The sequence below is a fragment of the Thunnus albacares genome, chromosome 2 (genome assembly GCF_914725855.1).
Source record: "Thunnus albacares chromosome 2, fThuAlb1.1, whole genome shotgun sequence".
NCBI classification, from domain to species: domain Eukaryota; kingdom Metazoa; phylum Chordata; class Actinopteri; order Scombriformes; family Scombridae; genus Thunnus; species Thunnus albacares.
In genome coordinates, this window is record NC_058107.1 from 8,425,938 (window position 1) to 8,439,721 (window position 13,784).

The 13,784-nt window shown below is 41.3% G+C and overlaps 2 protein-coding genes across 2 annotated transcripts; one reads left to right on the top strand and one right to left on the bottom strand.

Moving 5' to 3' along the window:
- Positions 1–1,120: 1,120 nt before the first annotated feature.
- Positions 1,121–3,596, top strand: ch25hl3 (cholesterol 25-hydroxylase like 3). Its single transcript, XM_044364734.1, has 2 exons — positions 1,121–1,929; positions 3,107–3,596. The coding sequence occupies exons 1-2, from the start codon at positions 1,487–1,489 to the stop codon at positions 3,456–3,458; spliced, it is 795 nt and encodes a 264-aa protein (XP_044220669.1). The 5' UTR covers positions 1,121–1,486; the 3' UTR covers positions 3,459–3,596.
- A 5,292-nt stretch (positions 3,597–8,888) lies between these two features.
- On the bottom strand, positions 8,889–11,638 carry bmp10 (bone morphogenetic protein 10). The gene is made up of 2 exons (XM_044336698.1): positions 11,230–11,638; positions 8,889–10,782 (listed from the first exon to the last, which is right to left on the bottom strand). The coding sequence occupies exons 1-2, from the start codon at positions 11,636–11,638 to the stop codon at positions 9,698–9,700; spliced, it is 1,494 nt and encodes a 497-aa protein (XP_044192633.1). The 3' UTR covers positions 8,889–9,697.
- Between the last annotated feature and the right edge of the window lie 2,146 nt (positions 11,639–13,784).

Consider the following 13,784-nt stretch of genomic DNA (forward strand, 5'->3'; position numbering starts at 1 on the left):
CTTTGAAGTTTCCTTGAAAGAACTGTTCCAGTTGAACAGGACCAGTGCTAGTACCAGTACTTATGCTGGAAATTTAGTTTTCCATATGAGTTGAATAGTGTGCCTGGCTTTCCCAGTGATGTTTAGCTAAGCTGCTGTGACCTAACCAAAAGACTTGAACTTACAGTAGATTAGCAACTGATTAAATTGATTAATTTGAAGTTAACCAATTGAACACTCTCTCTATTTTACCTATAATCAATAACATATTGCATGGTTCATTGCCAGGAAATTATAAGGAAAATATAAGGAAATGTAGGAGGAGTACTATCAGGCCACAGATAGCGTCAGATATTTGAGGCAGTTAATTACATTTTCACACATGGCCCCTCTATACGACAGGACCACAAGATTACATAATGAAGCAGAACCCACCTTAGTTGATATTATATTGTACTTTGTTGGTGTAAATTCTATCCCACACAAAAGCAGAGGTCATAAAATTGGATGCAACCAACTGACACAATAAATTTGGGACTTCTGGGGTCTTCTTACTTTGCCTGGTTGGTAATGTAGGCTTAATTGAAACATTGGCTGTAGATATAGCCTGTAGAAATATTGGATAATTTACCTAAGAATACAGTGGATTTTGATTGCACAGTAATTCTGGAATAATTCAGTGATTATTCTGTGTTGCATTTTCTGTCTCATCAAATCTCGTTTTTATGGACACAAGTACAAAAAAATGAGAATCAATGACATAATTTTTTTTCATTTATCTTTGAATCGTCATTTTGTTCATATTCTGTAGTTTTGTTCTGTCAATTCTGAAGCTGAAAATTTTTTCTTTTTTAATGGAAAATACCTCAAATGAGAGACACACAATCCAAATGTGAGTCTTCTCTTGACTCTGCAGTCAGCACATAATCAGTCTCAGTGTGGAAATGATTGTCAGACATCTCCATCACTGAAAAATGCTTTTGATATCACGGTCCCATTTCCCAGAAATCCCCTCCATTTCCAGCACACAGTTTGCGGGTCAAAGTTTGTGTGCGTAAAGCTTGAAGGTATCGTCAGGGGGAGTATACAGACTATACAGTTACACAGAAAACGAAAGAAACAGCAACACTTTTACAACACTTTTAATTATTGTCATATACTCATGTACTCCTTGTCTGGGCCCCTCCTACCACAGTTTGGAGAGAAAATTCAGCAGCAGTATGATTCAGCACAAGAAGAAGCGAGCAGCAGTCAAGGAAAAAACCTAAATTACCTTTTCTAAAAACTTGTAGAGTTGACCCAGGGAAGATCTCTGTGGAGTAGGCAACATTCACAGTGGAGGCATACAACTAGAATATCATCTATTAGGGAAAAACAGCTGCTGCATTTTTTATACATAGATTTTTTTAAATAGGCTATAAGGATCGGTTATAGGAGCCGTCAGGAAAACATTACAGTAGCCTACATGTGAGAAGATGTAGATGATCGTGCTAAAGAAGAAAAAGCAATGATGAATGTAACTTCCACGGAGCATGGAGACCCATGTGCGCCTGTCCTCCAGGAGCTGTGGCAGTACGTGAAAGCTGGACAGGAGGAGATCCTTGTCTCTCCTTATTTACCTGCGTCCTGCGCCTTTCTGACGCACATGCTGCTCTGCGCACCTTTCCTGGCGTTGGACGCGCTGGGCAGCGTCTGTCAGCGGGTCAGGTGGTGGAGGATCGCTGCAGGCTCGGGGCCACCGCCGTCGCTCCGCCAATGGTTTGACTGCTTATGGAGGATACTGTTCAAATACCTGACTGCCATCCTCCCCGCAACCGCGATGTTTCAGAGCCTGAGGAGCCCCATGCTGCCGGACCTGGCGCCGTCCTGTTGGCAGCTCTTTGTGGAAGTCCTCGCGTGTTCTCTGCTTTTTGACACGCTCTACTTCATATGGCACTTCTCTCTGCACAGGTGAGCAGTATGCATCTATGTGATGTTGGTCTGACGTGCATGGGCTTCACCTTTATTCCTTTTTATCATTGGATGCTGCACTGGTATTTTGAATCTACATTTAAGAATAAAAATAATTTCACTTGTAATAGGCGACTGTAACACGGTGGTATTGTTACTTTTACTTAAAGGACAGGTTCACAATCTTTCAAGTCTGTCTTAAAACAACAGTCAGGTGTCCATATGAGCCTAAATGAACATTGAAACATGTTTTTCTTGTCATAATCATTCCTTCTGTCCATACTGACCATTAGAAGATTCCTTTATAATGCACTTACAATGTAAGTGATGGGGGACAAAATCCATAGTCCTCCTTCTGTGCAAAAATGTATTTAAAAGTTTATCTGAAGCTAATATGAAGCTTCAGTCGTCCAAATGAGTCAAATCAAGTTGACACCTTTCAACATTACAGTCTTTTTAGTGCCAAAGTCCGTCTTTTTGTAACTGTTCTTCCACCACAGCTCAACAGGGAAACACTGTCTGAGGAAACACAAAGAGGGAATTTGATGGCAAAAGGGAAAGGCTCTAGCTCAGGGAGAACAGATAATAACTGATATGATGAGCTGTTGGCTAATAACAATTCTGTTCCACCTCGTGTAGCACAGTTTTGATATTAAATGAAATGAACGTGCAGTATCTTTCAAATAAATCATAAACACATTGGATGCTTACAGCCTTTCTAGTGCATCAGGATTCACTCAATGTTTTTAAATGTTTAAATGTTTTTAGCTTGCATAAGAAAGACCCTTAGGGAAACTTTGACAGACTGCTAGAGCAGGTTACTTACTTGTTTGCAGTTCAAGTTGTCCTGTCAACAGTCAACAGATGTCTCTTTTATAATGGTGGTCTATGGGGAAAATGCCTCTCGAGCTGCAGGGGGATTTTTCACTGCAATAACGCAAGTAACCATTGGGAAAAATGGGCTGCAAGGCTGAGCAGCAGAGCCCTATCCAATATAATATTGGTTATACTGTCGTCAGAAATGTAGCAGTAGTAGTAGAAGTAGTAAAACTAACTTTCTAATGATAGACCACACAGTCACACTGACATTATTCCATTTTTGGAACATCCAGTGATTTTCCATCATAGTCAGGTCTGTGATCTAAACAGAGACAGCCGTTTGTGTGTTTCTCATCAGAGTTTCCTGGCTCTACCGCAACATCCACCAGCTGCACCACCAGCACAAGGTACCCTTTGCCCTGGCAGCCCAAGATGCCAGCTCCACTGAGCTGCTCTCTCTGCTCCTGATTGCCCTGATCAGCGCCTGGGTGGTGGACTGCCACCCCCTGAGTGAAGCCCTCTTCCACCTCATCAACAGCTGGCTGGCGGTGGAAGATCACTGCGGCTACGATCTGCCCTGGGCTCTGCACAGACTGCTGCCCTGCCTAGGAGGAGCCCCCCACCACCAAACCCACCATAGTTTGCACAGGGGGAACTACGCCCCCTACTTCACCCACTGGGACCACCTCTTTGGCACATACTGTGCATAAGTGCAGCAGAAAGCAGAAATAACTTTCTGCAATGTAAGAATGATGTAAATATGTAAGGTGAATATTCCTCTTTGAGTCAAAACTGTATATACATATACATATATACATATATACATATATATATATATGTATGTGTATATAAACATATATATATATATATGTATATATATATATATATATATAATTGTATATATAATTTGTAAATATATTTTCTTGATGTAAAGTTTGGTCGAGAATCACCATTTTTATGTATGAGACTTTACAAATATTGGACTTGATAAACATGAGATAACACATGAAAGCAGAACATAGAGTTTTTTCATTTGTCTCAGATTTCTGTTTTGTTGTTTTGACTTGTGTTCTCCTGCCTCTGCCTACTTTCTCTGCAAACTGGTTCCATGGGGACTCGACTAAGAAATTGAAAGCACATGCTTTTGGAGATGAGAACCGTCTCAGTCATTGTTTCTTATTATTATACTAAATTCAACTGGAACTACTCATTTCTTATCAAATGAAATAAAAGAATACTACAGTGAGATACAGGGTCTGACACTTTATGACTTATCATGGGGAGCCAAATGCAATTCTTGTAAAGGGATAATGAAAGAGTTATATAGTGTTACTTTACCTAAGCAATTAAGATAATGACTAATAATATATTTTTGAAGGGTTTCTGGTGAGTGAAGAAGAATGGCAGTTGTATGGTTCGTGTTGTCCTGACCTGCACTGAACGCATTTTTCTGAAAAATCAGTCTGAGGTTAACATTACTCCGCTTGGATTAAGCATGTCAACTTCAGTTAACATCTGTTTTTCATTACCGAGTCTTTCAATAGGCCTTTTTAGTATTTGGCAACCTCAGAGTCAAATACAAATTGGTAAAAGGTGTTTGAACATTTTGAAGTACTTTTGCACATGGCCATCAAGCAATAGTTGAGCAATCTGTGGCTTGCCTGGGAAATGAAGAGGCTTGAGAAAAGAACAAGAGATGAGTACTGGGTGGTGGTGTTACCAAGAGATGGAATGATAAACATGTGACCCAAAACGGAAACAATCAGGCCCTATTACAGACCCCACGTCAGAGTCAGGGCGAGTCATGCAGCTTTGGATGACACACACCAAAACACACGTTTACCCCAGGACACACGTCTATTACCATTAGCCGACGTCATGATGGCAGTTAGTGGAGCATTACAGGGTTTTGAAGCACAACGAGCCGTCTGTACATTGGGAACTGTTCAGTTTGTTTACTTGTTGTTATGCGTGCTCCTAAATTAATCATAGGGGAGAACGAGGTAATATGAGCCACTTTTTACATTTGATGATTTTACTGCAGTATGAAAGTGTATTTGTTTCAAATAATAGTAACTATATATACCTCAGGTTGTTGTGTACCCATGGAAATGAAAACAAATTATCTAATTATTATGGTTTTAGAACAATGAGCCATCAAAAAAAGTTAGTCCCATGGCACAATTTGCCCCAGGGTAGGGGTAAAATGAGCATGGGGGTGGGGTAAATAGTGCTACCATTAAATACTGATATAAAAATCACACAAAATCAAACAAATCAATTATAAAATTAAAAATAATTTTGAACTTTATTGATGCCATCAATTTAACAAAGGCAAAAACTTGTACTTTTAAGTAAAAACATATGTTTGTGTCCTGTTGTTCAACATGTTACCTCAACATTTTCAGTAAAGATTAAACTGTGATCCTTGAGTGTGAGCTACAGAAGGAATGTGTGTGTAAATGTGCTTTTGTGTGTACAGACAGGTGACAAATTAAAGGAAAACCCGGTACAGGTCTGAATGCTTGACCCCTACAGTGAGGGGGTCTGGGGGCTCTGTTATGCTGTGGGGGGTATTTTGCTGGCATGGTTTGGGTCCACTTGTCCCCTGAGAGGGAAGAGTCACTGTAAATCAATAGAAAGTGATCAGCTTTATCCTATGATGAAACATTTCTATCCTGATGGGAGTGGTCTCTTCCAGGATGACAATGCCTCCATCCACAGGGCACAGGGGTCACTGAATGATTTGATGAGTATCAAAATGATGTGAATCATATGCTATGGCCTTCACAGTCACCAGATCTCAACTCAGCTGAACACCTATGGGAGATTTTGGACTGACATGTTAGACAGCGCTCTCCACCACCATCATCAAAACACCAAATGAGGGAATATCTTTTTGAAGAATGATGTTCATCCCTCCAGAAGAGTTCAGAGACTGTAGAATCAATGCCAAGGCACATTGAAGTTGTTCTGGTGGCACATGGTGGCCCAACACCTTACTAAGACACTTTATGTTGTTTTTTCTTTTAATTTGTCACCCATCTGTATGTACAGCATGTTTGTGTGTGGCTTAAATTTAACATTAGCCAACAATTAGGTATTTATTCATCAACATTGTAGCACTTGTAACAGGGATCATACATGAACAGTGTCTCTAGTCACTAGAATATCAGAAAATCATTTTTTGGGGGGAAATTGAGCCATTGACTCAACAACACAACCTCCATTTTGACAAAACTGTTTCATACAGTGGCTCAGATCCACAGTAATGTGAAGTTTATGACCTTGTTTTGTAGCTTACACTGACTTAAATTAACATATGATAATGTCCAAAACTTATCTATTTTAATTAAAATACAAGACTGATAACTTTAGTAACATGATGAATTCACTTGGCATGACAAAAATCTTTTTATTTTGCTCTGTTTTGTTGACCACTCTTTCCATGTGCTTGAGTCCAAGATGGATTGAGTAATGTGAACTATACTTTATTAATTTATAGTCCCATGATTACTTTCGTTTATGGTTACCTAGATAAAGGGGGTGGCTCATTTTACCCACTGGCTCTATTTACCCCGTTCTCCCCTATAGGCTAAATCCTCCACAAACTCCAGCATAACAACCAACTAAAATTCTTTTGTTAGATGGAGCCATGTCAAAACAAGAGAGAGAAAAAGCACAGAGCACTCCTCAGGAGTCCTTATCATCTTAGCAAATACTAAAGATTTCCCATTTCATCATATTTCCTGAAAGTTTGCCATTCAGTGACAAAGGCCAGATTCATATTTCTTCCACCATTCTGTAAATATTCAATTAGTGAGCTTTACATAGCTCAAATCGCCTGTTGTCACAGTAACTTGCTGAGGTTCTTGCCCCTTGGTCTGTAACTATTTTTAGACCTCTACTCTCATCTTACATGAGAGGTCAGTCAATGCCTGACTTGTTTGCTTTCTGAAACATCACAGTGCACTTGTCATTAGTGTGCTGCTGCCAAAGACTTTTTTAAGGCAACTTTACCGTAATGGGCTACTCAAACTGAAATCTCTGTTAGGACACATAATGTTTGACTGCATAACTATGAGAAATCAGTGTATGCACACCATATGCTATAGCATTAGTAGATACTGAATGGTGATCTCCAAAAGTAACCATTTAGTATATACTGGATGCAGAGATATTTCATAGGCTTTCAACCCAGTGATGTAAGTCTAACGGCATTAGAGTATGTTTTGACTACAACACCTCTCATCACCAACACCTCTATCCCTCCACAGAAAATTGACATGAAGATCAATACCACTTCAATATTTGTCCATTAAATATCAAGCTAGTTTAATATTAAGAGGAAACAGCTAGTCTGGCTCTTCACAAATGTAAAGAAGTCCTCCTACCAGCACCTCTAAAACTGAGTAATTCTCAGCTAGTTGTCTAACAACCTCACAGAGACAACAAGACTCAAGGAAGTCACTGCACCTAGCAAAGAATAGTCTAGTACATACCCCCCTTGTTGCTTTAAGACTTTGGTTTTTGATATGAAGTCTTAATTAGTGAGCTTTAGAGGTGCAAGTTGGCAGTTTTTTATACCTTTGGGCAGAGCCAGACTATCTGTTTTCTCCTGCTTCCAGTCCTTATGCAAAGCTAAGCTAACTGTTTCCAAGTTTTTGCTTAATGGACAGGTATGAGAGTGGTATTTATCTTCTAAACTAACTGTTGGTATGAAAGCAAATAAGTGGATTTCCCAAAATGTGTAATGCTTAAGCAGGTTGCAAAGTATCCTGGCAAGCTCACTGTGGACATTCACTCTTTTTTTTTCTTTAAAATCTGCACTTGGGCACTTTAGCACATTAGCAACATCCCTCCCAAAAAGCAGATTTCATAACTATAAATATCTCTGTCTGTACCAAAGTATTTGATTTTCACCTCAGTTCTGCTGCTGGAGCAATCTTTCACATCATCTCTCACAGATCTTTAGACAAAGAAATAACAACAAGCTTTACACGTTTCAGAGCATTAATCTGATCTGTATCCTTTATTTACATCTCCAATGTGCGTTGGTACATGGAAAGAACAACATAATGCATTTGCAGTCTGGATTCAACATTCATAAAATTCAGTGAGTACAGAAAAAGTCACCATCGCCCAGATCTTTGCGTTTTGTTCACATTTTCTCTTTCCTAACAGGTTTTCTATCACAGCTGTCAGCATCTGCTAGCTGTCAGTGTAAGCACCAGGCCATCCATTTTGTTCATTAGCGGGCCTTCCTCTCACTTTCCCATGGGCTTTTGTTTGTGTGTCATGTATGAACTATGACCTGTGAGCTGATACTGTTGGACTGAATGATCTGAATGTCAGCAATGCATTGTATCATTCGTAGCAGCTTCTTACTAAAGTAATGGAAAATGAAGCTTGACAGACTGAGATGCTTTGATTGATACTTGTAATAGAATAGATCATATACAATTAACTGTGAAAAACAGTGTCAGTTTGGCATTTTAGCTCAAAATATTTACGGTCATCTTGATATGAGATAATCCTAATGGCATTTTGAATAACATGGTGAGTTAATGCTCCGCAATGGTAAGGGTCAGTGATGAATTCATTGTAAAAGAGGCTTTTTATTTTGGATACGTTAAGGACTTGCTCTTCATTGTTTTAGAATTTGTTACAATTTCTCTTCCAAACAAAATACATTTTGAGGTGCCAACACATTGTCATGGATATCAAACCTGCTCCACACTATGTAACTTAGAAAATGTACATATATAGTTATCTACTCTGTAAAAATTAATAAATTAGAACAATAAATAGTCTTTTATTTGACACAAGCAGCAGAGGTATCAAAAGGCTTAACAAAAGAAAATAAGTATTTCCTTTGGGTATCCATAAGGGGAATGTGACAATATCCTCTTTTCTACTCTTGATTTTGGCCCATGGATGACAACCATCCCCAAAGGCTGTTTTTACCATAAAAGTGATGGATGACTCAACGGAGGAGTTAGAGATATATTAGTGGCACATGGTGCTAGGTCAGTGAGTTGAGGCAGTTAAGATTGTTTGTTGCCTAGGAATGCGGACAACCCCTGCCCCCTTGTCCTGTCCCACTCCCCCATCCCACCACCTCAAAAGCTGCCCAGAATGGCGTCCAGTTCTCCAAGTCTGAATGGTGGCATACATGTTTCTTAGCCTCCAACACCTTACTATCGCTGTAGCCTTGGGGGAGTGGAAAAGAGGCATGTGAAGTGGGAAACAGGGTTTGGGTAGATAACCCTGCCAATAGGACCCCTGCACAGCGCCTACGTATCAGGAGGCTACAGGAGGCAGGAGGTGGTCCTGGAGAGTTCATGTCTTGTCAGGTTGCCTCAGGGAGGTCATTTCACTGCAGAGGGCACATGAAGTGCTGATTAGTGTTTGCATCAAGTGAGTAGGCTAGAGATAAGTGGAGAGGAAGACAGGGGGAAGGAGAGGGAGGGGGACAACTGGCCCACCAGTTCCCACCAGGCTGCACACACTGTAGAATGTACTTGGTTGGGTCCTTTGGGAAATCTTGTGCCTTTTTAGTCTTGTCGGTATGAAGACACACCTTGGTATCACTATTGGCAACACATTGACTGTAGATCTGCTGCACATCTCCACTGTCTCTCCACTGTCTGAATGGTGGCAACTGATAATCTTGACTTTAGCCTTGTAAGATGAAGTATTCATTTCTGTCTTTCAGTACAACATACATATTTGTCCACAATCATTCATTTGGAGCACACAGATTTATAAATAGTGGTCGTGCACTTCCAGTCTCATTGAATAACCCTTCCAGAGATTCCAATAATTGTCCATTTTCTTTTTGTTGTAGACAGTCTTGGCTTATCTCCTTTTTCAGGTTATTGTTAGTTTTGTGTCTTTTCTCTTCTTGTAAGACTTCACTAAGAGTTAAGCTCTCTCAAAGCATGAACTATCTGCAGCCACATTCAGCCACCACCATGCCCTCAAACTTGTACTTGTAAGTGACCACACCTGTGTCATCCAGGTACAGGAGGGAGATGGGATCCAGCTTGGTGGGCACACAACATGCTCGTGCTGCCTTCTGAGGGCTATTGATGTTGATCAGTGTCTGGACAATGGCGTGCTTGGTGGGTGTGACGTGCTTTGTCAGTGGGAAGGAACATATGCCAGTGCACTCAAAGGCATCGTAACCAGTGGGTGCCAGGATCCAACTGTCCCATCCAATATCCTTGAACTCTACATACAGAGATTGTTTCTTGCAGTGGTTTCCCTTGGCATTGCGACGAATGCGGGATGCTGTGTCGTAGATCAGGTTGGAACGCATTTGGATCAGGTCTTCTTCATCTGGCTCAGATTCTTCACCTCCTTCATCCCTGTCCCTGCCCATCTCGTCCCACAGCCCATTCAGACCCATCCCCAAGTCATTCTGAAGAACCATGTTAGAAGTTTCATGGTCAATCATCTCATTTAGCTCACGCTTGTCATCACGGTGATCACTGCTTTGGTCATCAGAGAAAACAATCAGCAGGGGTTTGTGTTTTTCCTCAGGGCTAGTGTCAATTGTCATGTCTCCTTCAGGTGGATTCCTGTCTTTGTTGTCCTCTGTCATATCTTGAACATTATCTTCATTTGCCATGCTGGCAATGTGCACTTCCAACCGATGCGTGGTGCCATGATCAGATTTGCGCCACCGTTGAGCAGCTACAGTGAGATCAAAGGCCTCCCAGCCATTATCGGTGCCATAGACCTGGCGTGAAGCCAACTCCACCAGTTCTATTTGCTCTCCTCCTCCCCCTCTAAATCCATCTCCTCTCTCTGCATTCTCATCAGTTGTGTTGTCATCCCCTTCATGCAATTCCACTTCATAGATTGTGACCTTGCGGTCGACACCAGCATAGAGGTGGCGGTCAGTCTGGACAAGGGTATAGAGGCGGAGCTCAGCTGCTGTGATGCGTTCATGATGGGGGACTGACACATTGAAGAGGAGTGGGTGGCGCCTCACTCCTCCAACCCCTACAGCACTGGGAGATGAATCTGGGGAATAGAAAAAATTGTCAAAATTAAACTTCTGCACATTCTGTCAAGTTTTGCAAAGTATCCTGAAATCCTCTATAAGGAAACATTTAACTTTTCAGAATAAGAATAGAATCTTGATGTGAATGTTTCCTGGCAAAGAAAAGTGACAAGGAATAGGTTCATTGCGATATCTTGGATTTAGTCCACTAAAATTAGGTTTGTACATACTTGGAGAGACAATCTATTTAAAAACTCTCATTCTCAGTTTCATCACTTACATTCATTCATTGGCCTTGCAGACCAAAGTGTGATGAGGAAAATATAATTAATACTTAAATGATACATTTTATGAAAATATTAAGAGAACATGACAATGACTACCAAAGAAAAAGTAGTTATCATTTTTAATCAATCAATATGATTAACAGGGACGTCATCACATGGAGCACAGGAGCCATACTGCACCTTCATTTTTGAAGCTACGGATTATGTTGGCAGTGGGCATGGCAGTGTGGTCATTAGCAAAGCGGTTGTAGAGCTCCATCATGTACTCAGGTGGCTCCTCTCGTGTGCTTCCAGGAGACAGAGCAGGAGGACCCAAGCCAGACAGGTTGAATGTCCTCAGAAACTGTTCCTTCAGGCTCTCCAGCAGGCTCTGCATGTTCATATTGCTGTCCTGCTCCAACCGTGAAGGATCCACCACTCCTCCATGCCCGTCTCCCAGCCCTGGAGCAGGTCGATGTCTCTGATGGGTGTTGGAGATGGGGCTGCTCTCTCCAGAGAAAGGCCCCTCCAGCAGCAGGATGGAAAACAGCAAGAGCAAAGTCTTGGAGCTGCAAATGGTTCCCAGTTGAGAGACCCAAATGCTCGCCATGGGAAAAACAAGCTGCAGCACTTAAGTTGATGCCCTCTGTGGATGTCTATGGATGAGCCGTTGCAACAGTAAAACAAAATGATTGTGATCGCTCAACCCCTTAATCCAAAGCGCAATTTAAATTGTGCTCAGTTCATCTGTAGGCTAAGAAAGTTCTGGTTCCCCGGCAGTAGTCAGCAGTGTTGTTGACCCTTGTTCTGACCAGTGGGAGCTTCTCTGCGCTGGTGTGTATTCGGGATGCTCCCTTGCAAATCTTACAGCATTTATTCTCATGCACACCTTTTGATGTCCTTTGCGACAGGGCTGCAGTTCCGCTCACAGGGTGGCATAGGCTTGGCTTTGTCTGTCCGAGTCATCTCTGTTGCGTCCTCTCCTGTGTCAGTCTCTCTCTGGGCTCTGCTCTCTCTTCCCAGCTCTTTCTTTCTGTTCCTTATCTATGATATGGTGGGCTCTGCATTGCTCAGTGCTTATGGTCTCTTTGCTGGTGTGTGTGCGTGCGTGCCTTCAACTTTGTGTGATGCACATGAGTGTGTGTTATCTCACAACTTCCTTAATGAGGATTTTGTAAACACTGTCCTGTAGCCTCTTCCTTGTGGAAGCGCTATTTTGTTTGGGTGGGTGCTCCAGGGTTGATATTCTTCATTTGTTTATTTGGTTTGTAAATGGTGGAGTTCTGCAGGCTGCTGTCTAGGCTCCATTGACCATTTCTTTTTGACAAAATACTCAACTGGTCTGTTGATTTTGTTGAATGTAACAGGATATATCTATTAGACAACACTTGTCCAAATGAAATTGAAATGCAATGAGGTGTGAGGCCCAATGACTGAAGATGAAAGATACTGAGCTCACATTGAGCTCATGAACAGTACAAAATAATCATTCTTGTTCATTCAACAAAATAACAATCATCCCCCTCTTATGCTTGCGCAAATGTTCTGTGTACACTTCCTCTTCTGGCAAGTGGACACTGTCTGAAATGGATTATCTGGACACAAGAGCATTCTTAAAAATGCAAGAACAACACATACGAATCTAAAAGAGAAATCACAAGGTTTCATGAGGGGCAGACGGAGTTGTTTCTCTTGAGACTGCAACAAGTCAAAGGTAGTGACCATGAAAACTGGGTAACACTTGGAGAAAGACTTCCACCATCTAATGAGTCATTACTGAATGTATGGGTATACACGGTGAAGCAGACAGACAGCATTGGCTCCTCGACAGATTTGAATAACTGCCCAGCTCATCACCTGAACCCTCATCATACTACACAACTGTCTGTCATTCCACAGCTTCTTTGTGTGACCTGGAGATACACTCCTGATTGCAGTGCGTCACAGATGGGAAGGAATGAGCTCTTCCTGCCCCTGCCACTCATCTGCCTAACTGACAGTTGACAGACATGCTGTTATCTGTCGCTCTGTTAAACTGCTGCTGCAAAAGACTATCACAGCTTCCTGATGGCCGTAAGAGGGCCTGATAATGGCCATGTCCTTTTGCACACACACAGTCAGTGCTATCCATATGGTCTCTATTATGGACATCAGGATCTGACCAATGTGGATTTGTGAAGGCCAGTTTTCTTTTTTTTTTTTGGATTGAAATCCAACCGATAATGTTTTGTGCTAGTATCAAATATCCAACTGTTATCATCTCCAGCTGCCCTACCCCCACAGATTTAGGATGGAAAATGCAATGAAACCAATGTACTACTCATCAGTTTTACATAACTCTGTATTTTTAGAGCAGAATTAATTGATATTTTAGCCACTTGGGGGCAGCAGAACAATATTTACATATATTAAGTTGTTATTATGAGCGTGTAGCAAACATATGCCTATTTACAAATCCAGCACACACAGCAACATTAACATCCATTTGTCGTTTTTCACGTCGCCAGGCCACCCATGAATGTAAGTCCAATCATCACAGTCTTGGGGGGAAATGTGTCAGTAACTGGCAACTAAAGATTGCCATGAAATGTGCTGTCCCCAAAAGATGAATCTTACTGACTTTGCTTATTAGCAAATGATGCATGCTAATGTGCTAAACTAACATAGTGAACATGGCTAATATTATACCTGTCAATGTGAGCATGTTAGCATGGTGATGTCAGCATTTAGTTCAGAGCACCGCTGTATAGCTTAAA

Excerpts from the sequence above, each read along its gene's own strand:
- ch25hl3 (XM_044364734.1), top strand. The coding sequence starts at position 1,487 with ATGATGAATGTAACTTCCACGGAGCATGGAGACCCATGTGCGCCTGTC. Across the intron at positions 1,930-3,106 it reads TGGCACTTCTCTCTGCACAG|AGTTTCCTGGCTCTACCGCA; the intron begins GTGAGCAGTATG and ends GTTTCTCATCAG.
- bmp10 (XM_044336698.1), bottom strand. The coding sequence starts at position 11,638 with ATGGCGAGCATTTGGGTCTCTCAACTGGGAACCATTTGCAGCTCCAAG. Across the intron at positions 10,783-11,229 it reads CCGTAGCTTCAAAAATGAAG|ATTCATCTCCCAGTGCTGTA; the intron begins GTGCAGTATGGC and ends TCTATTCCCCAG.